General features: G+C 42.6%; 1 protein-coding gene and 1 long non-coding RNA gene across 14 annotated transcripts in view; one reads left to right on the top strand and one right to left on the bottom strand.

The window, feature by feature from the left end:
* Window positions 1-23,591, bottom strand: part of AAK1 (AP2 associated kinase 1) — a 164,891-nt gene extending 141,300 nt beyond the window's left edge. For 6 of the 13 annotated variants that reach the window (XM_040458639.1, XM_040458644.1, XM_040458645.1 and 3 more), the window contains exons 1-2: window positions 23,461-23,591; window positions 22,795-23,186 (exon numbers count right to left, since the gene is read on the bottom strand). In XM_040458639.1, the coding sequence (XP_040314573.1) occupies window positions 22,795-22,957 (163 nt within the window). In that variant the 5' untranslated portion in view covers window positions 22,958-23,186; window positions 23,461-23,591. The remainder of the gene's footprint in view (window positions 1-22,794; window positions 23,187-23,460) is intronic. The other 7 variants (XM_040458641.1, XM_040458640.1, XM_040458642.1 and 4 more) reach the window with 2 other exon arrangements.
* A 38-nt stretch (window positions 23,592-23,629) lies between these two features.
* The window catches only part of LOC121019303 (uncharacterized), a 57,427-nt gene continuing 56,026 nt past the window's right edge, over window positions 23,630-25,030 (top strand). Inside the window, exon 1 of the long non-coding RNA XR_005785525.1 lies at window positions 23,630-24,821. This is a non-coding gene — a long non-coding RNA (uncharacterized LOC121019303). The remainder of the gene's footprint in view (window positions 24,822-25,030) is intronic.

Here is a 25,030-nt window from a genome sequence, read left to right as displayed (position 1 = left end):
GGTTTAATGCATTAATTCAATACCTACTTACTAAGTATCTACATATTAAAAGCACATAAGGGGCGCCTGGGTGGCGCAGTCGGTTGAGCGTCCGACTTCAGCCAGGTCACGATCTCGCGGTCCGTGAGTTCGAGCCCCGCGTCAGGCTCTGGGCTGATGGCTCAGAGCCTGGAGCCTGTTTCCGATTCTGTGTCTCCCTCTCTCTCTGCCCCTCCCCCGTTCATGCTCTGTCTCTCTCTGTCCGAAAAATAAATAAATGTTGAAAAAAAAATAAAAGCACATAAAAGATGGAAAGCTAACCACATCTTTTAGGGGCCCAAGTTGGGTCGGGGTGGGTGGAGAACAGCTTAGATGACAGAGAGATAAATAAATACAGTACTATGGAACAAAAACTAAAGAGATATATGCCAGGCACTCAAGTGTATGAAAGAACAAATACTGGGAACAACTAAACACATGTAATATAAGTCAACAGATATTCCCAGTAGCACCCTTGATCTGTGCAGGAAGTGAAGTGAGGTGCTTGAAGTGTTAGGGGTATGGGGGAGGCAGCATTTAATGGAGATTTGTCAGCTATTTTGGTTCCTGAATAGCTGGAAATATGCAAGATACCATTTCTAACTCACAGACTGAGCATTTTTGCTGACACAGACCTTTTCCTTTATCTAGAGGCTGGCAAAGACTCAGGGAGAAGTGGTCCTTCATCACTCAGCAACCTCTGAGGTAATGGGCTCCCATAAGAGTTAATCATTAATCCAGTGCGACAAAAGAACCAAGTGGCAACCAACCTGACCAAGAGGGCTGAAAAGTTAAAGGTGAGCAGAAAGTCCCAGCAATTTGCAAAATACAAAAGGTAAGTACTGAGGTATCTCTATAGTGACCATGACAAGTCTTTTTTTTTCCCTCAAAGTCAGGACCCAAAGGAGAATTTTTTTAATTTAAATATAAGTGCATATGTAAATAAAGAAAATGTAAGTAAAAAACAAGTTTATTCCTTTTAATAATAAGAGGAAACACAAAGCTGTCAAATAAATGCCATAAACAACAACTTAGCTCCATAACCTGGCCAAAAGATACGTCATCCAAACTGCTCTGGCCTGCTTCCGCACCAGCCAACATTGCTTGCATCACCAGCCCTCTCATGCCAGATTTTTCTACACCTCACGAATCTCAGGGCAGGAGGTCAGGATTTTCCTTGCTCTCTTAATTCCAGATCATTAGTGCTTCCACCTTCCACTCTCATGTAAAACTTCCTGCCCCTCTGGGCTCTTGCCACCGGGCCCCATGGCTTCCACTCTGCCTTGCCTCTGTACCTCCAACCTTCTCCTCATTTCCCCAAATTCACTGAAGATTTAGCATCTTGGCTTCCTCTCTGCCATAACTCTTAACACCATCTTAGATGGTTTCAAAATCTACAAGGATGATTTACTCCTATACTTTAAATTTCTTCACTACAGTGACCTTTGGTCGTTTCAAACACCTACATCCATGGCCACACCTTAGACCCTGTCAACACAAATCTTAAATGTCAGTTGTTTACTTTCTGACACACCTTCCAACCCTTCTGATCGCTCATGCCTTCACTCTGGTCTGATGTGTTCTTCAAACTTATCCATCCTCCAAGCTCTGACTCTTTCCATTTTCTCCCATCAAACAACCTGCTTTTTAGACAGTTCTCTCTCCCCATTCTTGCCCCATGGTTGACAATGTGGACTGCTCCTTTGATTCTTCTGTACCCCTGGCCTCCCATCACATCTCCCCAACCCTGGATAATGTTAAATCCACCTACTCTGCTCCTAACCCCAGTCTCCTGAGTTCTACCAGAGAAAAATCACACAATCTTGCAGAACTATATGACTATCAATTCATGGTCTTCATCGTGGCCTAGGTCCTTTACTTGTCTTTGGATAGCTCCCAGTCCTATTCCTCTCAATGACTAACCCAAACCCTCAGGAGTCTCCTCAGCCCCACACTCATCACTGCCCTCTGTAGACAACCTTGCCTCCTTATTCCAGAAAAGTGAGGGCATCTGCCATGACTACCTTCAAATTCCTATCTCCCCCACACAACCCCAGCCCTCCCACTACAAACTTAACTACATCCACACTGATTCATTTATGTCCTCCTGTCTCTGAGGGTGAAATTTCCTCCCCCTTTTCCAATGACCAGCCTTGATCCCATTCATTCATTCACCAATTTAATCAACAAATATTTACTAAGCCTACCCTGTGACAGCCTGTGAACAAGGACACACTCATGAAGCTTACATTCTAAAGAAGGAAGACAATAAACAAATAAATAAATTACAGACCATATGGAAGCAGGGAAAAGGAATAAAGAGCTGAGGGAATGGAGGCTTACGATTTTTAATAGAATAGTCAGGGAATGACTCTCTGAGAAAGTGAAATGTAAACCAACAGGTAAGGGAAAGCAAATTTTGGGGTTACCTAGAAGAAGAGTATTGTAGGCAGAAGGAAGAGTGAGTACAAAAACCCTGAGGCAGGGCCATGAATCTACCCTGCTTTAAGGAGCCATGAGGAGGCCAGGGTGAAGACAGTGCAATAACCAAAGAGAAAAGTAATAAAATAGGAGACAGGAGAAGCAATTGTGGGCCAGAGCAGAGCACTTTCTAGGCCCATGTCAGGATTTGCAGTTTAACTTTCAGTGAGATGGGCAGTCACTGGATGGCTCTGAGCAGAGGAGTCACATGAACTGATCTGCATTTTGAAGGACCATTCTGGCTACTTCAGTGGAGTAGACTGAGGAGGCTCAGGGAGAAGTAGAGACCAATAAAGAAACAGCTTGTGCAATCCAGGCCAATGACAGCTTGACCCAGGGAGATAGCAGGTGAGGAAGTTAGAAGTGGTTGGGTTCGGGGATGTATTGTGAATGGCAACCAGGGTTTTCTTAGAAAGCAGATGACAGATAAGAGGATTGGGGCCTGAGAATATGGAAGGACCCAGTTAGATCACTGGAGGAAATGTTTTTGACCTGAATAACTAATAGAATAGAGCCGCAATTCAAAAAACTGAAGACGTCATCTCCACCAGTCTCTCCTGGAACCTCATTCCAATAGGCAATTGCCCTTACTTTTGTTTTAATCTCTTTCTCTCTCTCCCTTTGCCTCCCGGTGCCTTCCTATTAGCCTATTAACATGCTCAAGGATCTCCCAATCTAGCTACCATACAATCCGCCCTTTTGTCTTCTTATTCACACTTCTTGAAGAAATAGCATAATCTTGGTGCACCCACCCATCAACTCACTATTCTTCTGAAACCACTCTTGTGGAGGTCAAGGCCATCCCACCATCCAATCTGGAGGACACTTGCCAGTCTTTATCCTAGCCGACCACTGTAGGGGCACCTAATCCTCTTATAGACTCCAGTTTTTTACCTCTGTAGGATCCCATGTATGCAAGACACTGCAATCCACTGATTCTCCTCAAACTCTCTGGACATTCTCAGTCTCCTTCGAGGGCTTTCCTTACCAAGCTATTGCTTAAATCTTGCTAAACCTCAATTCCATTTTCAGCTTATTGGTCTTCTCACTCTCTACTTTTCAAACTTGAGCACAAGTATCTTCACATGGACAACTCCAAACAAATTTCATAACATTCAACTTGCCTAGGTACTCTCTCCTAAAATGATTTGCCCAAGTTCCCCAAGGCCCTTATCCCACTTTACCAGAAATAAATAAACAAGCAAAATTTTTAAAAGGCACACCTTCACTCAATTCTCACTGTGGTACATCCCACAGAGTGTAAAAAAAACACCAGAGCTCTGTGTATAAAATCCATAGGGTTTCCCATGTTTCTCTAACATATATATTTTTGTTAAGGATACAGCAGGGTGTTAGAAATGTGATGTACTAGTCCATGTTGGGATATTCTGAATCCAGGTATAGAGTGGTAGGAGTAAAGACAATTAAAAAAAAAATTTTTTTTAATGTTTATTTATTCTTGAGAGTGACAGAGACAGTGCCAGCAGGGGAGGGGGCAGGGAGAGAAAGGGAGACATAGAATCCTGAGCAGGCTCCAGGATCCAAGCTGTCAGCACAGAGCCCGATGCAGAGCTTGAACTCACAAGCCTTGAGATCATGACCTGAGCCGAAGTTGAACGCTTAACCGACTGAGCCACCCAGGTGCCCCAGGAGTAAAGACAATTTCAACAGATCCCAAATTAGATGAGCAGAACCCCCAGCAGAACCTCAGCTGAGCTCCCAGTCAACCTACAGAATCATGAGAAATCATAAATCATTGTTGTTTTAAGTCATTGGATTGTAGGTAGTTTGTCACACGTCCCAGAAAACCCAAACACACCCAAACACAATGCAAACTGATCATATTAAACTCATTATCTCCCTCATTAAACCTGTGTCTTCCCTCTTTCCACCATTCCTCTCTTCCTGAATAATACAGCTCAGCTATTGCCACTTGTGTCTCACGTACCTAGGCACTCAAACTAGAAGCCTAGAATCATTCTTGATTCTATACCTCTCTTTCAACCTCTAATCCAATCAAGTACCAAGTCCTGACAATATGACCTAAATATGTCTGCCTTCTCCTCTGTCCTGTTACCATTCTGCCACTTAGACCCTCACTACCTTTAACCTGGATCATGGCAACAGCCTCCCAGATGCCCTATACTCAGCTTCTCCATGTCATCCTCCACAAATCCAACTAAACTACAAATCTGATCACGATATCCCCTCTTAAAACACTGACTGGTTGACGCACCTGGGTGGCTCAGTTAGTTAAGCGTCCGACTTTGGCTCAGGTCATGATTTCATCATTTGTGGGTTTGAGCCCCACGTCGGGCTCTGTGTTCAGAGCTTGGAGCCTGCTTCAGAATCTGTGTCTCCTCTCTCTCTCTCTCTCTCTCTCTCTCTCTCTGCCCCTCCCCAACTTGTGCGCGCTCTCTCTCTCTCTCTCTCAAAAATAAATAGACGTCAAAAAAATTTTTTTTTCAATTTGACTGGCTTCCCTACTGCTCAAAAATAAATTTCAGACACACAGAGTCCCTGTCATCTAGGCCCTATCTTTCTCCTCAGGCCTTTCCAAGTATGACCTTAGACAAAAATCATAAAGGAAAAGATCGACATACTTGATTGCACAAGAATTAAAAATATTTACAAAGGGGCACCTGGGTGGCTCAGTTAGTTCAGCACCAGACTCCTGATTTTGGCGTGGGTCATGATCTCACAGTCATGAGATCAAGCCCCACATCGCACTCTGCACTGAGTTTGGAGCCTGCTTGGGATTCTCTCTGCCTCTCCCTCTGCCTCTCCCCTGCTTGCACATGCATGTGCTCACTCTCTCTCAAAATAAATAAATATATAAATGAATAAATAAATCTACAAAATCTGACTTTAACAGAAAGTAAATGACAAAATGGAAAAAAAGGCTGTGATGTATACATGTATGAAAGGATTAACATCTTAAATATGTAAAGAACTGTAAATTGTTAAGATGAACACTCTAACAGGAATATGAGCAAAGAAACTTAAACAAAAATATCACCACAGAAAAATATAAAAGACAGATAAAAAGACATACACACAGATGGAAAGAAAGAAAACATGTCCAACCTCATAAAGAAGATACTTCTTATGGGAGTACATATTGATTTAATCTTTCTGGAGGCTGTTTTATTATATGTATCAAAAGTTAAAATGTGCATATCTTTTAATCCAGCCATTTCACATTTAGAAATTTATCCTAAGGAAGTAATAGAACAAGTGCCCAAAGGCTTGAAAAATACTCATTGTGGTTGTTCTGTAATAGCTATAAATAACTTATAAATCTCTAATGTAGATTGGCTAAATAAATCACAACACATTCACATGATGAACTAAAATGGATGATGCAGACATTTAACACAAAAAAACAGGATATACTACTAAATGAGAAAGGAGATTATAGGGGATAATGTGAAATATATTCTTAATTTTATAAAAATACACAGGTCTGGAAGGCACACACCAAAATGTTAACAATGGTGATCTTTAGGGTTACAGGTAGTATTTTCTCTCTTAGTCTGACTTTATCTTCTAACTATTCTATTATCTTTATGGATTAACATGTGTTAAAAATATTTTAAGACTTCATGATAGCTTTCTTCCATATCAACCACAGATTATATATGGAACTTGTGTTCATTTCATTGTTTCAAGTCTTCCAGCCCCCAACAGCAAATACCAGTTGAGTCTCCAATAGGACCCTTACTGAGATACAAACATATAGCACTGAACAGTGAATTATAATCCTGGAAACTTTTCTACGGTTTCAAGTACATGGAAACTGAATGACTGGAATAATGTTATAATGGTGCCTAGAACGTTGCCTTACATTGGAAGTGTGGAGAAGGGATTTCTGTGTATGAGGAGGGCAGGTGGGAGAGGGGAGAAGAAAGGATAGAAAGTGAGAAGGAAAATGGAAATAGGTTAAATCCCTATGGCATTGATGCTCAACGATACTCATTTTCAGACAAATGCTTATAAGCACATTTAATTAATAAGAAATATCAAGTGGTAACTCGTCATCTCTTCAGAACTCAACCTTTCTGGAACACAAGGCACAAAAAACTAATTTCTGTGCCAACAGGAGACAAAGCCCATGGTCAGCAGCCCATGGTCATGTCCCTTAATCACAGACAAGACCCTCAAATTCTCACTAACAGCCTCTTCATTGTTGCACACGGTTCTAGAACAGGCTTAGTCATCTAGTTTCCAAGTCCATAGCAGATTAAAAGCGGCAAATTAGAGAAACACTAATTCAGGAAGGCACGCAGATAGCAGTGAGAGGTAACAAGGGACAGTCTCATAAGAAAGAAACCAGAAACATGAAATTCACAAACATGAAATTCAAAAAGCAGTGCAAGTTTATTCAGGAACAAACTGCCTAACCCCCATCAAGCAAAGATCCTAAAACATCTAGTAACAATGTATTTGAGAAATAAAGGATGGTGAGATGTTATTCTTGGAAAGAAACTTCATCATCCTCTCGTTTTACAGAACAAGGAACATGATAGGCAGGGTGGGGAAGCAACCGTCCAGAGTAAGGCGTAGGGGTCAGGCATATTTTCTACCTATATCATGCTGCCTCTGTGACATATAATCTAGAAGACAGGAAATATATAATGTGTTTCAGAAAAAGTCCTATCCAGGGATGCCTGGGTGACTCAGTCAGTTAAGTGTCTGACTTTGGCTCAGGTCATGATTTCATGGTTTAGGAGTTTGAGACCCGCGTTGGGCTCTTTGCTGTCAGCACAAAGCCTGCTTCAGATCCTCTGTCCCCCTCTCTCTCTGTCCCTCCCCCACTCACTCTCTCTCAAAAATAATAAATATTAACAAAAAGAAAAAAGAAAAAGTCCTATACAAAATAGTACATTTCCAAAATCAATAAACCCTCAGGGGTCAGGAAACCGGTCTTCCGATGGTGACTTATCTTGAATGGGCTTTCCAAATGACCAGACCACTTTCCTATTTTATCCTTTGTTAGTTCTTCTCTTCATAGACTTAAGGAAAATTCTCCCTGTCCTTCCTTACTCTCTTTAAAAACCCCAATTCAACTCCCACCCCACAGCATTCGATAGAAAACAAAAGCCATGAGGCAAGAACTCCTTCAACCTGTCAGACCTTACCAATTTCTTATCTTCTGTATCCATTCTTTCTCCAGTTCCTTCCAAGTCAGTGAATGAAATGCCCTTTCTCTTGTTCAAAGTCCTCTCCTGCACCTGAGTTGAGGATTCTATCCATGACCTGTCACCATGTTCTCAGTCCTATTCTATCAATAATCTCCCCTATACTATATTTCCAACCTCTTTCTACTAGCTACTTTTCTGCTTAATGTGCTCAAGACTCTGCCACCATTAAAAATAATAAATCCCTCCATGACTCAGCCTCCAACTGACTTCCCATTCTCTCATTTCACTGCCTCCTGACTCCACTCCACTCTACCACTCCACTTAAACTGCTCTAACAAAGCTCATGAATAATCTTCATATTTCCAAATCCAATAAATATACTTCCATCCTTATCATGACCTTACTGATTGCTAACACCCCAAAGTATCCACACCCTCCTTCTTTTAAATCTACTTAGTATTCATTGCCATCACTTATTCTCTCCTGGTTCTATATCTATATCTCCGATCATTCTTCTGCCTCCTTCACCTGCTTACTCTTTCCTTCAACTGGCTTTCACTGAGTTCCTCAGAGGTGTCAGGCACCACACAGGGAATAGGGGATATACAAGGAACAAGTCAGTGAAGGTCTCTGTTTTCATGATGGTGATATTCTTGTGGAGGGAGATACACAACAAGCAAGAATCAACTGACACAGGCCAGCTGGCAGAATAAGACATGATTGAGTTCCTTATATTGGATGGTGAAGGAAGGTCTCTCTGAGGTGAGTCTTAAGTGAGGTCTGAATGGCAAGAAGCAGCCAGCGATGGAAAGATCGGGAAGAAGAACATTCCAGGCATTAAAGACCTAAAGAGACCTCAAACTATAAAACTCCTAGAAGAAAACATGGGCAGCAATTTCTTTGACATTAGTCGTAGCAATATTTTTTCTAGATAGGCCTCCTAAGGCAAGGGAAACACAAGCAAAAATAAAGTATTGGGACTACACCAAAATAAAAAGCTTTTGCACAGTGAAAAACCTTTGTATTGTTTCATACAAAACAAAAAGACAGCCTACTAAAATGAGAGAAGATATTTGCAAATGATATATCTGCTAAGGGGTTAATATCCAAAATATATAAATATCTTACATAACTCAACACCAAAAAACCACAAATAATCCAAGTAAAAAATGGGCAGAAGACCAGAATAGACATTTTTTCCAAAGACAACACACAGATGACCAAGAGACACAGGAAAAGATGGTTAAAAAAAAAAAAACAAACTCAACAGCAAACATCACTAATCCTAACGCAAATCAAAACCATAATGAGATATCATTACACCTGTCAGAAAGGCTAGACTCAAAAAGACATGAAATAACAAATGTTGCCAAGGATAAGGAGAAAAAGAAACCTTTGTGCACTGTTGGTGGGAATGTAAATTGGCGCATGCACTGTGGAAAACAGTATGGAGGTTCCTCAAAAAAATTAAAAATAGAAATACCATGTAATGCAGTATTTCCACTATTGGGTACTTACCCAAAGAAAACAAAAATACTAATTCAAAAAGATATAAGCGTCCCATGTTTATTGCAACATTATTTACAATAGCCAAGATATGGAAGCAACCCAACTGTCCATCAACAAATGAATGGATAAAGAAGATGTAGGGGCGCCTGGGTGGCGCAGTTGGTTAAGCGTCCGACTTCAGCCAGGTCACGATCTCGCGGTCCGTGAGTTCGAGCCCCGCGTCAGACTCTGGGCTGATGGCTCAGAGCCTGGAGCCTGTTTCTGATTCTGTGTCTCCCTCTCTCTCTGCCCCTTCCCTGTTCATGCTCTGTCTCTCTCTGTCCCAAAAATAAATAAACGTTGAAAAAAAAAATTTAAAAAAAAAGATGTGATATGTGTGTGTGTATGTGTATATGTATGTATATATATACGTGTGTATGTATATATATGTGTATACACACACACACACACACACACACACACACACACACACACACACAAAATGGAGTATTACTCAGCCATAGAAAAAAATGAGATCTTGCCATTTGCAACACGGATGAACCTAGAGGGTATTATGCTAAGTGAAACAAGTCAGACAGAGAAAGGCAAATTTCACTCATATGGGGAATCTAGAAAACAAAACAAATGAACAAAGAAACACAAAAAAACAGACTCTTAAATACAGAGAGCAAGCTGGTGGCCGTCAGAAGGAAGGTGGGTGGGGTTGAAACAGATAAAGGGGATCAAAAGGTACAAACTTCCAGTTATAAAATAAACGAACAGCATAGGAAATATAGTCCATAATATTGTTATAACATTGTTGGGTGACAGATGGTGATTACACTCACCACCAGTGAGTGAGCACTGAGAAATGTACAAAATTGTTGAGTCACTATGTTGTACACCTGAAACTGTTAATTATACTTCAATAAAAAATTAATTAATTTTAAAAATAGATTTATATATATTTTTCTATCCAAGTATCTTTCTTCCTTCCCTCTTTCTCTTTCCTTCCTTCCTTATTTCATTCCTTCCTTTTGTATTTCCTTTGTTCTTTTCTTTTTTCTCTCCTTCCTTCATTTCTTCCTAACTTAAAGAAAAGAAAAGAAAAGAAAAGAAAAGAAAAGAAAAGAAAAGAAAAGAAAAGATTCCAGGCAAGCCTAAGATGCCAAAGAGGAAACGATGTTAAATGCTCAAAAAAATAAAGGGGAATCACTGTTGCTAAAGAGTCACAGGTTGAGGTGAAGAGAGATACAAGTTCTTGCAGGGGTTTGCAGGTCAGAGTGAGGAGTTTGGATATCACTCCAGGTGTGCTCCTCTTCCTGCACCTCCCCACAGCCCGCTTCTCTCTTTTTCCACACAGTCTGCTTGTGAGATCTCATTCCATTTCACTTTACATTAATATCACGTGGTTATAGAACAACTCTCACCAAACTTTTCTCTAAAATCCAGGCCAGTCCTATCCACCAGTGTCCTAAACCATATCCACACTTGGATTTTCATTGGTGCTTCACGCTAAAAAGTCCTAAACCAAACTCATCCTCTTTCCCTCATACACTGTTCTTTCTTCATTCTGTTGACACCATTATCCACCCAGTCACTTAAGCCAGGATTCATCCCAGCTTCCTCTCAGCTCCAACATCTAATTATGAACACTGATTTTTCTAGTTTAAAGGAAAGATATGGAAAAAGGTAAGTAGAAAAAGAATGGGATCTTTCGCCTCACTGATATTGACACATCCCAGTACGGCTCATACATAACCCAAGGTTAACAACCCATCTCAAGAAGGTTGTCTTAGTCCCAGCTACACAAGTCTAACACTTCAGCCTAATCAACCCCACGTCACTGTCCCTCTCAAATGGTCTCAACAGAAACTAGAGAACTGAAAAATCACGTCTTCCAGTTAGAAGGTATCTTTAAGGTCATCCAGTGATCTCCATATTTATATAAGGAAAACCATAGTAGCGGAAGGGAACCCACATGTCCCAGATCACTGAGAAGGAGACTACACAATCTACTTTCCTTACTTTATACAGCTCTTTGTTCAGATGAGCTAAACCTAAAACCAGAACTTGAATATGCATAGACCTGGACATTATTCTATCATACCACCTTCAAATCACTTTAAAATTGCTGGCTGAGCCACTTATATGACCCATTTTATGTTATGAACATAACATTAATATTCTAAAACTATTATTTTAAAAGAGAAAGAAATACTTCATTTTCCGGGAAAGTTTATCTTATCCAAAGTAACTTTTTTCAAGTGAATTCTCATCATTGATCAGAGAGCCACCAAGATCCGATCTTTCAACAAGGTCACAGAACTCATAGGGCAAACCACCAGGAAAGGCTTAAGGACGAGTCCCCTTTTCACTACTCCTCTCTGAAAGCAGCAAGAATAGGGAGAAATGAGTTCCTATCTATGTTCTAAGAGCTACATATAGTGACCAGCTTTAGGAACTACCTCTCTAGACTCAATTTATAACTGAGCTGCTAGTGCCATACCTACAAACCTTTTAAAAACAATATGCCCTCTGATAAACATAAAAGTCTCATATCCTCTCCCTCCCCCCAGCGCTTAAGACTACAATGTGCCTCTAAAGAGGGTATACCACCATTCCCCATACTATTTGAGGTCCCTCCTTTCCTACCTAGGCCTGAGGTTAGTATGTGCTTTTTCAGATTATGTATTCCTTTCCTATCTGTCCCCTGCTCCCATGCCCACTACCCTAAATGTAAGTTGAGAGTCACTGTCCTAATTTACCACAGGCTAACAACCACCACAAGCTAGAAAATTAATGCATGCTTTGCTTAAAGAGAAATTTTAGTAACTTCTGAGTTTTTGATACTTGACCTAATCTTCTCCATCTTTACAATATAGCACTGAAATCGTTTTAGAATTCTTTTATATAGTTAAGATACTTGTACTTTATATCTCTACTTTTGAGATTGATAGAATTAGTCATCCATAACTGAATTGAATCAGTAAAGAAATTTACACAATTTTCAGGAAGTCTGGAAGGTGTTCTATTTTGCTTTGAATTTTGTTATTTTTCAACTTTACCAAAAACCTAGATTTGAGAGCTCTTATCATTGTATTAAGGTCCCAAACATAGATCTGTTATATTATTGGAATAGGAACAGGGAGGTCTATATATCTCACATCTGTCTGGTCTGTATTGCCTGCCCAGTGAATGTGATTTAGTACTGATTTACTGTATTATTTCTTCAGTTAATTTATTCTCCAGTACCCTCTGTTACAGTGTTCAAATTTAAGAGTCCTTAATTGGATATAAAATAAACCTAAGGTTTACACCTTGCCTCCTAAAAATTATCTAACACTAGAAAGTAGACACAAATGAAATAGCAAAACACAACTTTGGGATTATGGGCCCAAACAGTCCACAAAGGCAGCAAGTATGACCAGCACCCACAGAACAGAAGGAGAGAGGGATCAAATGTGCTGCAGTTAGGTGGGAGTAAGGTAAGGTGAGCAGGGCAGAGCAGGGGATCCCAGGTACAGGGAACGCTACGAGGAAAGCACTGGAGAGAACTAAACCCATGATTCATGGGAGAGGAGTGCACAGGCCTGAATGAAGCAGATGACCTATATTAGAGCCTAAGAATGTGAAGCTGGATAGGCAGCTGGGATCAGGTGTTCCTCAGGGGCAGAGAGGCAGAGGCCCTTCATACTAATCGCAACATGACAGGTTGGGGAAATTTTCCAACACACAGGTGGCTTTCAAGCATGAAAAAAAAAAAATCAAACCACAACATTCATCTGAGATTCTCTTTCTTATCTTTATTCCTCATCTGTATCTATCTACACAATATAGCATTTATTTAAATAGTTTGAGTCCCTGTATATAGTTAAGACACTCATACCTTACATTTCTACTTTTTAGATTAATAGTTATATATATATATATTATTAACATTAGTTACATGTATATATATATATACACACACGCACACACACACACACATATATATATACACATATATATACATCTATGTGTGTGTGTATATACATATATGTGTATATATATATATATATATACATGACTAACTTCACCAGCTTATTCACACAGCAAAGCAAATACTGCCTGATTAAAACAAAATTCATGCACTCAAATGTTAAGAGTTACCATTTGCAGACTGCTAACTATATGCTAGGCACTATGCTAAGTGCTTTACGTAATTTCATCTAATCCTTACAACCAACCACAATATTATCCGCATTTTATAAATGAGAAGCCTGGATGTTAGTTGCCCAACATCACAGGGACAGGTCCAGGATTCAGTCCAAGGGCTGCCTACCCCCAATTCCCATGCTTTTAAACCACCGCACATGGGTCTAACCTTGGAGGTCTTCTCCTGAGAAGAACATCACAGTGTTCCCCATTACTCTGGGGGACAGGGAAGGAAAGACAGTACTGGATAGCAGGTTTTCCCCAATCATTACTGAGTTACTCCTTCTGGTCAAACCAAGATTATTCCATAGCTGAAAAGCCAGTTGGAATTATTTCTCCCAACACTGCCCACTCTCCACCACCAAGAGGCCCAGGCTTCTAAAACTAGAGGACAAAGGTCTGAGGAGAAGGACTAGGCAAGTGGAAATTAAACAAATCTAACAAACTGGTAAGATAATCAGCACTTCCTGAACAAACAAGATTTCATGAGCAGGGAAAATGATGGTCCTTGCAGGAGACCTGCCCCCTCTGTAAATGCTGCTCAACCCTCAGTCCTCCAGGAGGGGACCAGCTGACAAGGCCTGAGTCCTCTCCTTTTTTTTTTTTTTTTCTTGTTTCCGAAGGGTAATAAAGTCTCCGTTTTGTTCTCAAATTCATGCTCAGTAGCACAGGGACAACAATCTCTCTCTTACCCTAAAAGTCCCAGTACAATAGCTGTAAGCATCCTCAAAAACAGGCAGCAAGCAAAATTACATGGCATTATATTGCTTTCTCCAAGATTCAAGTCCTAGATGAAAGGCATCATTATTTAAGATCATTATAATTACAAATGATAATCTAACATCAATGCTATGCTATGCTAGGCCTTCTATAATAATAATGTGCCATAAACTCTTGCATCCAATAAATAATCTCTCAGCTCTTCAGAAATCATAAATAACAAAGCTTCAATTGGCATTGCCATCCACTGTCTGCCAAGGTTAACTCAGGACCCAAGGAGAAAACTGACCACGGTGTTCAAGCTGATTCACTCACAGCAGCCCTCGAATGAAGCTCCAGATTTGCACTCTTTCAACTTTGTTCCAACTTGAAGAACTTGCCCTCTGCCAGGGTGGAAGTCTCGTTCATAAGAAGGACTCCTCTTTCCTAACAATTGTTCATAACTCAAAAGAAGAACTGAGATTGTTTGAAGTATATATAATACACTAAAAATAAAGATAGCAAACTGGTAATAATAAAGATACCGGAGGGGGGAAGGAGGCACAAAATACTGCAGCCAGTATTGCTGAGTGATTCAAAATCACATGGAATAAAAAGGCTTTTTTGCTTTGGTTATAAGCACAGAACATATGATTTATTTATGTAGGCAATTTTGTTCCTCAAAAGAAACCAAAAATGTTGCAATACTTACTTCAACTTTACTAAGAATATAACATATGCAAACGTGCAGAACTAGATGTGTTCCCTAAATAAAACAAGGTTACTCGAAGAAGGGGTTCCAGAGAAGACTCACAGTTACGAACAATCCAGCTTCACAAAATCTTCCTAACCAATTCAGTCCTCACTGATCTCTTTCCCCTCAACACCTCCAGAATTTAGAGACTACGCCACCCACCCTATTGTCTTATAGGGCGTTTTTGTTTCTTGTGTGTTGGTCACAAGAGGGCAGGAGCCAAATCTTCCATTATTTTTCTATATGTCACAGCATCTTAGAGCTGAAAATACCATAGATGCTCAATAAACCTTGCTACTCCTGGCTGGCAGGGCAAGCTGTCTCATGCACTCTACATTATACCTACATCCTCTCAGAGGAAGAGGATGTTTATTATAAATGAGGAACCAGTGGCTCCTATTGGTTAAATTACTTACCCAAAGCCATACTGGCAAACAGAAGTCAAACAACTTGAACCCACTATCCCTAATTTCAAGTGCTAGACTCTTCCTGAAAATTCTTCCTTGTACAAAGGATTATCTACATCTTCTCTCACAACATTCTGATTTTTAATGACCCTTCCCAACTGAACCTCCCTGTGAGCAATTCAAGTCAGAAAATGCTTCCACAATATTTTGGGCTTGCTCAGATATGAGCAACGAGAACATTGGGAGAATTTTCTAAAACTCATAATCCATATTCAGTCAGTGGTAGAGCCTACAAACCCTTGCTGTTCTACCTCCTTTAGTTTACTGGTTTATTTCTGGAAGTAGCTATTTTACACAGAAAATGACATAAAGATTTTTAACCATATTAGGTTAAGAAAGATTACTGCCTCACTGATCCTAAGAAATGAATTTAAAAATTAAAGGATTTGCTTAAAGTCAGATTAGACCCTTCCGAGCCATCTCCGACTCCTCTCTCTTTCCCCACATTGGTCAACACATCACGTTGTCCCACCTTGGCACAACTGACATTTTGGACTAGATAATTATTTGTTGTGGTAGGGAGGGAGAGCTGTTGGGTATGCTGTAGGATATTCAGCAATATCCTTAGCCTATACCCACTAGATGCCAGTATTACCTCCCACCTGTAACAATCAAAAATGTCTCCAGACATTATTAAATGTCACCCGGGATAATCGCTGTTGGGTGAGAACCACTGCTCAAGACCAGTGGTCTCCAAACAGAGGGCCACAAAACAATCCACTGGGGAAGAAAAAAATATATATGAGACTCTCTACTTATATTAATTTCCATCTTAGAAAATAAGATTTTATCTTTATTTACTAGATGGCCCAACACTAGTGCTGCCATCCAGTCTCTATATCAGTCACATGTCTCATATGAATCTGATGGAATAATGAGGAAAGAGTGGAAGCTCCAAAGCACGGGCTGCACAGTTCATGTGCTTGGTTAAGTGGATTTACTGATTACGTCTGTTTTAAGTGAATTAATCTTCATAAAGCAAACAAGGGGCAAAGATTCCTGCAAAGATATATTGGATTAAAGATAATAGGGGCGCCTGGGTGGCTCAGTCGGTTAAGCGTCCAACTTCGGCTCAGGTCATGATCTCATGGTCTGTGAGTTCGAGCCCCGTGTCGGGCTCTGTGCTGACAGCTCAGAGCCTGGAGCCCGTTTCAGATTCTGTGTCTCCCTCTCTCTCTGCCCCTTCCCTGTTCATGCTCTGTCTCTCTCTGTCTCAAAAATAAATAAACGTTAAAAAAAAAAAAAAGATAACAGAAGCATACATGAACAACAAGAGAATGGTAGAGCCTCAATTCTATTTGTGGTATACTTAACTCTCCATCAGTCACATTACGATGTACAAACGGTCACAATCTAATATGACAAGAAGTTTACCAAAACCTATCTAGAGGACTTAAAAGACAGATTTGCATCTATGATCAAAAATGATGAATTTCATTTTAAGTATATACTGTGCCTTCAGATATTAGTTAATGATAGCAGGACATAAATAAATAAGCATGTATATAATGAAGGAATTAAATGTTTAACTGATAGTGCCATTCTATCCAAAGAGTTTAGAGACTATTGCTCTAAACCAACACTAATAGAACTTTCTGTGATGATGAAATATCTTCTATCTGTGCTGTCCAAAATCATAGGCACTAGCCACATGTGGCTATTAAGCAACTGAAAAGTGGCTAGTGTGCCTGAAGAATTAAAGTTATATTTTAATTTAGATAATTTAAATTTAAACAGCCATATGTGGCTCTGGCTACTTTATTGGACAATGTAGCCCTGGACCACTAATAGATTATGCTATCTCAACACATAAAGCTCCCAGCAAGCAGTGCACTTCCCTAACTTTTGTCTTGGGCCATGTTATTCTGCCTAGAAAATTCTCTCAATCTTTTCCATCTAGTAATAAGTTCTTGTTTTTGAAGACATACCTCAAATATCCCCTTTTTTCAGCTTTTCCTGACTATTCCTGACCCCACAAAATTCATGGCTGCCTCTTATCTGTTCCCCCCCCTTTTTACATCCTTCCATTATTGCACTTGGAGGTATTGGCTCACGTACCTCAAGTGCTATCACTGTGAATTCCTCAAGGCAGTCTTATTTCTCACTGGCTGATGCCCAGCACATAGTGAGGGCTCAGGAACAGTTACTGGATATGGCAATGAACAAACCACCAAACCTTGACCTCCCCGCTTATACTACAGTGCCCCTTCCACCACACCAAAAAATGGCTCCAGAAAAGCAGACTGAAGGCCACTCTTTGCTACTTCACAGTGCCAGATGCTACTTCAATAGACAATACCATTTCTATTATTATCACTGTTTGGCTCTTTCAGATGCAGATGTCACAGTTATTTCTTCAGCAGGCTTAGAAAGCATTTATCCTTGCAAGAGTACAAGATGAAGGTACATGGTGGTGTTAGTCCCCTTTCTGAGATGTCAACTTTCAAACACTGCAACGACTGCTCTGATGCCGTAATGTTTCGTATGTACTTTATGAATGTTTATCGAGCTGTCCCCATGTACTCTACATGCGGTTTTAGCTACTGAGGTACAAGTATATGTCTCCCCTCATCATCTCCCACTCAAAACCCACGTGAAACTGTTTCTCTTCATCATCTCTCATTAAATGAGTGTGACTTTGCTAGACCAAAAGAAAGGCTTTGACCATGCAACTAACTGCTTATTCTGGATTTCATTTCTGAATTCTAGATTTGGCTATATTTAGCAAAGCTATAACCGTCATCATGCCTGAAGCCAGGAAGAAGACACCATTCACAAACCACCCCCTGAAAATCTGCAGTTGCCACTAAAAAACCAGACTTCCCAGCAGGCAAAGACATCTGAAGTGGGAGGGATCAAACTGGTGTCTGCGTCAGAGAAGACCTCAGGTGCTTGTAACTAACTCTCTGCCTGGCACTAACGCTCTCCATAACCTTATTTCCTCTTTTCTCTCCAACCTACCTTCTGCTCTGGTCAATCATCGTCATTATTTCCCCCGTCCACTCTCTTCTGTAACACTGGTCATCCCTCTCCCCCACCTACTTCTCCTTCAAGCTGCCTGCCTCTCACGGAACCTTCAGGACCATCCTTCTCCCAGACACTATCCCCTCCCTTGCCCCACAAAGAGCACAGGGTTGAGGCACACAGGGTAGCAGTGCATAATGGAGAGCTACTCAATGGTTACTCAAAAAACCCAGCAAGTGAAGAAAGTGAACAGCAAGGGAATAGCCAGGGAACAAATGCAGAATTTCCTTCTACCATTCTATGCCCTTCTTTCCTTGATTCTGGAAGGGGAACTTGTGCTAACCCAAATGATAACACTGGACTCGTCAGTATTCCTGAACTCATCATACTGTTTCACCACTCCACACTTGCATATGCTCCTCTTTCTGCGGGGAAGGCATTGGGCAACCCTCATCTGGACCATCTGCTGGGCAATTTCCATTCCTGTTCAAACTAGACATCATCTATAAACCCTCACCCTCAGGCCCTCTCTTTATCACCGCATAACATCTTTTTACCATCTAGTATGTACCAAGAGCCATGCTAAGTGCTGGCCACTGATCTTGGGGTTATTTGTTGGTCTGTGAGCACCTGAAGACCCAGGCCCACATCCTGTTCTTCTCAGTAGCTCTGGAACCTAATGCAGTGCCTACCACAAAGGCCTAACGAAAATTCACTAAATGAGTACATGTATGTATCACATCAATACCAACACACTAGAATTATGCTGCATATGCATGTGTATACACATACATACATACACGTATACATATGTTTGTTTTAGGTCGTTTCACACACACCTTTAAGCCTCACTACCTTGTGATGTTGGGAGGAGAAATCGTCAGCTTACTGGTATGGAAACTCACTTAGTAGTTCTTGTTAACTCTAGACCTGGATTCCTTTAGTATAAGTAAGGAAACTGCTCTGCAGGGGCACGTGACCCACCTTATACAGAACTGATGCAGTTCTGGAATGTGGTCTTGGACACAGTAGGTATTCGACAAACATGTACTATTTAAAGCTTAGAACGTAAGGCCTCACATAGCTAAGGATGTATGACAAAGGCACTACTCTTCAGTCCTTCTCTGAGCACTGCTCCTATTTTCCCATGGAGCTTATTCTGGAAGCTTAAACCAAGTCTTTCCTTGACATCACATGCCCATTACCTTAGACATGATTAGGAAGTCATCATGGCATCTTTACTAAGGAAGCTTAAGAGAAAATATCTCCCTCTACACCCAGCCTATATATCCTTCTGAATTCATGGTGTTGAGGCTTCACTTCTCCCAAACAAGCCCTCAGTGACTAGTTAGTGAAAGCAGATGAACAGTGCTGATGCTGCTGATGGAGATGGCAGCCCAGACGTTCTCCTTTATTACTACAGCAGCTCCTCCTCGGTGTTCCTGCACTCCTCACTATAAAGCAGAGACCAACACCCACATCAGAGAAACAGGGGTGATAGGTGGGATGTGGTGGGAAAAGAGTCTATGTTTAAAGCCCACCCTCCCCATACTGCCTGGCCACTGTCCTGGGCACTCGCACAGTTGTCCTTGGACAACTCTGGCTGGGACTGGTGGTTAGGGACACTCAAAAAGGAAAGGGTACAGGAAGGAACATGGCTACCCAAAATATCTATTGACCCTTGACGGAGCTAGTGAGGCTTCTGCAGAAAAATATCTGACTCTGTCCACCCACAATAGGGAATGGGATAGCTGCAGATCGCTGTAGCCAAACTAGCCTTCACAATGCCCCTTCACTTCCCCTGAACTATATATAGGATGTAATGTTGCTGGCAAATAATGGCTGCCGCTCGTTGAACCCCTGAAAAATGTTAAATAATTCATATACATTGCTTCATTTAATCTTCACAACCACTCCATAGGACAAGGGTTCTTGATCTCTCTCCAGAAATCTGTTAAAGCCCCACCACACTCTTGGTTTATGGGGTGAGGCCTAATTCGCATTTCTAATAAGCTTCCAGATGATGCTGATGCTCCTGATCCAGGCTCTACACTTTGAGAACCACTGTCATAGGGAAACAGATTTGAGAGAGGCTTGAAAAGTCTTATCCAAGGTTTCACAGCTAGTAAAGAACAGATGCAGAATTCGAACCTAGATCTGCCTGACTACCCAGACACTGCTGGTAACCGTGCTGTACTGTATGTGTGAGTATCTGCCTTGTCTTCCCAAATTGTGACAGCTCCTTAAAAGCAGACATCACCCTTTAGAACTCCCCATATCCCTCTCAGAACCTAGCAGTGCCTTTTTACTTAGTGGACCCTACATAAATACTTTGTATACTGACTCCTACATAGCTATATACTTCTAAGAGCCACAAATGCAAAGTCTCAGTTAAAGAACATAAAAAGAACAATATCACCAGACCCAGTTTTACGTGAGACTCTCTCCTGCTGCTCTGAGTCTTTGTCCATGCTGTCTCCACACTTGGATAACTCCTACTCATTTGGTCAGTCACTTCCTGCAGAAAGCAATCCTTGGCTCTCTAAAACTGAGGGCCGCTGCACCCTAAGCTCATCTCCATAGCACATATCACTCTATTCTAACTGGCTGTTTTCCATCTCTCAAAGTAGTTTGTAAACTCTAGCATCTAGTTTTATGTCATACCTCCAGGGTCTAGCACAGTGCCTGGTACATCATAGACACTCCATAACTGCTTGTTGAATGAACAAATAAATGAATGCAGAGCTGCAAGCCCTAAGTTCCACTTAAAAATATCATAATGCGTGATGTGCAATTCTCAGGGATGAATTCCAGGGAAGAGGAGGACAGCCTAGATGACAAAGACCAATTTTCCTTTTATCTTCCCCATCATTCAGATTCTGAGAACAGGTAATGCTTAGGGTAGCCCCACGTACAAGGAGACAATATCCTAGCTGAACCAGATGCTCCCGGGCTATAAAGTCAGCAGAGGCCATTCAAAGAGAAGGAAAGAGCTCTGTGCCCCTCATTCCTCCTGATTTCTCTCTCACACACTCCTTCTCTATTTCTCCATCCCACTGCAGTCAAGGGCTTTGGCACGGGAACAAAAGAGACAGATCAGACTCAAGGGTGCGGATCTGGCAGCGGGCACAGAAGCATCTCCCATCCTGCACCAAAGCCCACAAGGAAAGATCCAGAGGGACAGTGACTCAGGCCCCGGATTAAGTCCAGCTAGAGCAGTGCTGAGAATGGAAAAGAGCAACAATTTCACAAGGACATTAATTGTCAGATCTTTTTTTTTCTAAAGTGCTTTTAAAGTAAAGGCTTCCACCCTAACCCCAGAAAACTGGGCCTGGTTGAACCCAGTACTTGCACAAGCTGAGAGTCAAACACAGCTTTTTCCTCCTCCTAACCCACCCTCCCACAACACTCACCATGACAGGGATCTCCCAGGCCCAGATTAGGACCCTTGCTTCAACCTTAGCTTGCAAAAAAGGCTCCACTCCAGCTAATAAACTGTCCCCCCACAACCACCATGTTGCAGTAACAGTGGCATCCCCCTTCCCCAATCCCCTCTCAACCGATAACACAACCTACAGCAGGTTGGCCCCATTCAATTAGCTTGAATAGCTTCATGCCAAGGAAATCGCTGCTTTTATTAAAAATAAAAGCACACAAGGCAGGCAATGGGCTGTGAAAAGTATGAGTCTGGTGTAATTATGAAGGTCGAGGTTAAGGTTACCAAAAGAGACATGCAAAGATTTCCAGAAAGCCTGGAGGATAAAAAACATATATTTACATATCTATAGATACACAGATGAACACACATGTAGGGAATTTACACAGCAGATCTAAATAACATCTTCTCCAACAGAAGAAAAATAAAAATCAGATGTCACTCTCAAGTAATTCTTTTGGCTAAAAAATAAAAACTAAAACAGGAGGAAGAGGGGCCTAGTGGACTGGTTTCAAAATAACCACATTCATCTCGTGTAATTTCTGTTATCTTAGCTACATCCTGGGGACCTGATTACAGTTGGGTCAGGAAACAAAACTAGTCAAATTCACCAAGAGCCTTGGCTATTAGAAAAACATATTCCCATTCTTTGAAAATCCTCTCTTCCTCCAGTGCGTGCTCATGAGACTGGGAAAGTTGGGTAGAAGGAGAAACCCCTCTCCCTTCTTAAAGGTACTCCATCTCCACCCTTCAGCCCTCACATCAATATTTCAAGTTTAAGGAGGATGACAAGCCCAGCACCCTACATTTGATGTGAAGCTTTACACTTTCACACATACGTTTTCCCTCTGATCCTTGTAATTCAGTGAGGCAGACAAGAATTGGCTTGTCAATTTTTAAAAAATAATAAAAGGTCACTGAGGTAAACAATTTCCAGCAACGTCCTTCCACCCCATAAGCCCTGTCACTTCCAAACCTCAGTTTTAAAATTTTCAAGGACAATGATTCACTGAGCAAGGGAAGGGGGAAGGGGGAAGGGAGGGTCAACTGGTCAAAACCCATTCATACACTGAACAACTAGAAACCAGTCTTGCTGCATCAGCACAAGATTTTAATTCACGGCGCACTGAAAGAGTCCCACCATACCTTCCGCCAACACCTCGTCCACAGTGACCTGCTGTCGCCCAATGCCAAAGACCCTTCCGATGTAGCCACTGCCCAGGCCCGAGGTGCTGCCCCCACCTCCGCTGGAGCCAGAGCCCAGGCCAGAGCCGCCCTGCTCTCGCCGGGAGTCGAAAAACTTCTTCATCTTGAGAATAGGAAGCAGTAAAGCAAAATACCGAAGGTTTCTGGATTTTTTTTTTTTTTCCTAAGAAAACAAGAGATCCAAGGATTTCTTCTCGGATTTCAGCTCAGAGAGGAGCCACCCGAATCCGGCCGTGGGGGTGGGGGCTGAGGGAGGATGCCAATAGGAATATGCGTGTCAATCGCGCCGCGGTCCCCTCCTCCTCAAGAGAGCGATTCGCGTAAGTTTAAACCTGTGATGACAGAAGAAGAGAGGATGAATCAGTAACGCACTTACGAATTCAACCGCTGAGCAAAAGCCATCATCCCGGGGAAACGCTTCATGCATTTTCCTAGCGAGAAAAATTCTGGTGCTGAAATCCCGGCAGAGCGCCGGACCCCGTCCCCGCGGCTCGGAAAAAGGAAGGATCTGGCCGCCTCGGGCAGCGCCGACCCAGCCGATCACTGCCTTCCCCTCCTCCTCGGTCTCCCCGCCGCCCCGCGAGGCAGCATCCCGGCGGCACCCACTTGAGAAGGCTCGGCGGCTGGCGCCCAGCTACCAGCCCTGCAACATTGTCACGGCCGCGGGGCCGGCCTGCGACGCGGAGAGGAGGCGGCGCTGCAGCGAGAGCCGGGGCCGCGTTCGGCGCCCGCCCGCCCGCCAGCTGATCCCCGGAGCGCCCAGCGGAGACTGACCCGCCGCCCCTCCCCCGCGCGCGCTCCCGCCCGGCTCCATCCACCCAACCAGGAAGTGAACCGCCGCCGGAAGTGCCTCTCGGGACGGCGCGGCGAGGGGCCGAGGCCCTCCTATTGCTGCCGCCCGGTCGCGACAGACGAGAAGGAGTCGTGGGAGAGAAGGGGACCCAGGAGGGGGGTGTCTCAGTGTGTACAGAGTTTTGTAAAAGAACTTTTATCACCCGATCCGCAGTGCACCATGGGAAAGGTAGTTCGGCGCAAGCCACCGGCCGGACTACAACTCCCAGGATGCCCCTGACGGAGCGAGCAAAGTGGCTGCGGTGGCCTCCTTGGCCTCGAAGGTGGTTAGTGGGGTGGTGCATTTGTGGGGATTCGGTTATTTAAACATATCCGGTAAAGAAACCGCCAAGGACTAGGAAACTGCTGTATGTTCCACCCTTTTGAAGCCATCTTACTTGCGGTTTGACCTCCCTGCACAAGGGATTCTGGGGGTTGTTGTTTCCAAACGGATCGAGAGGCTGACACCTGAAGGACGCGGCTTAACCGCTTAGCCTCTGGCCGGTCCTGCGGGGCTTACCGACGTCACCTGGGCAGAAGGTGGAAGAGGAGGGGTAATCAGGAGAATTTTGCTGGCAATTGGTCCGAGGCCACAGTCGAACGCCAACTCTGAGTAGAACCTGTGCCCTTCCGCCGCCAACCTCAAAAAGCCGTTTTTGCTCCCAGATGTTGTTGAGAACCGCTCGGCGGTCAGCTCTGAGCTAGGCGCAGTGAGAGCGCTTAATAAGACGGTGTCCCGGCTGGGAATCTACAGGCAGGACTCAAACCGAGAAACTTAAACGTTGTGTTCAGGGCAGATTCTAGGGTACCAGCAGATCCAAGCCGTTGGCTGTGACCCCAAACTGGGGCTGGCTCGTCTGCCGACAGTGACCCTCAGTTCTTCCACGTTTGCTGATGCTATGGGTGGGCCTTACCTTCACATATCCCCTCACACAAGAACCCAAGACTGATCTGTTGTTATTTCTTTTTCACTCAAGATTCCCTCCTTCCTTGATGCTGATTTTTACCCTGATACCGCCTGAGTGCCAAAGTCCACTTGGCGGACAATGTGATTTTCATCTGCCAAATGCAGAAGACTTGGAAGGCCAGTTACTACCCTTCTACATCCCTAGATTTCCTGATGGACGGTGCTTAAGGTAGTTCCAAATCCTTGCTCCCTCCCCATCCATGATTTTTCTAACTACCCGAATATAGGTTCTTTCTCACCTCCACTTACTTGCTCTCCCTAATTCTCCGATCGCGTTCTTGACTTGTACTTCGTCCCAGAATTTTTCAACAAGCATTTAAGGAGAGGAGAAAAGGGTACTGTGGGGGGGAGTGGAGGCCGGGGCGGGGATGGTTCTTG

Source organism: Herpailurus yagouaroundi, unplaced genomic scaffold, assembly GCF_014898765.1.
Source record: "Herpailurus yagouaroundi ecotype Mexico unplaced genomic scaffold, PumYag 221, whole genome shotgun sequence".
Classification (NCBI taxonomy): Eukaryota; Metazoa; Chordata; class Mammalia; order Carnivora; family Felidae; genus Herpailurus; species Herpailurus yagouaroundi.
This window is presented reverse-complemented; position numbering and strand designations above follow the sequence as displayed.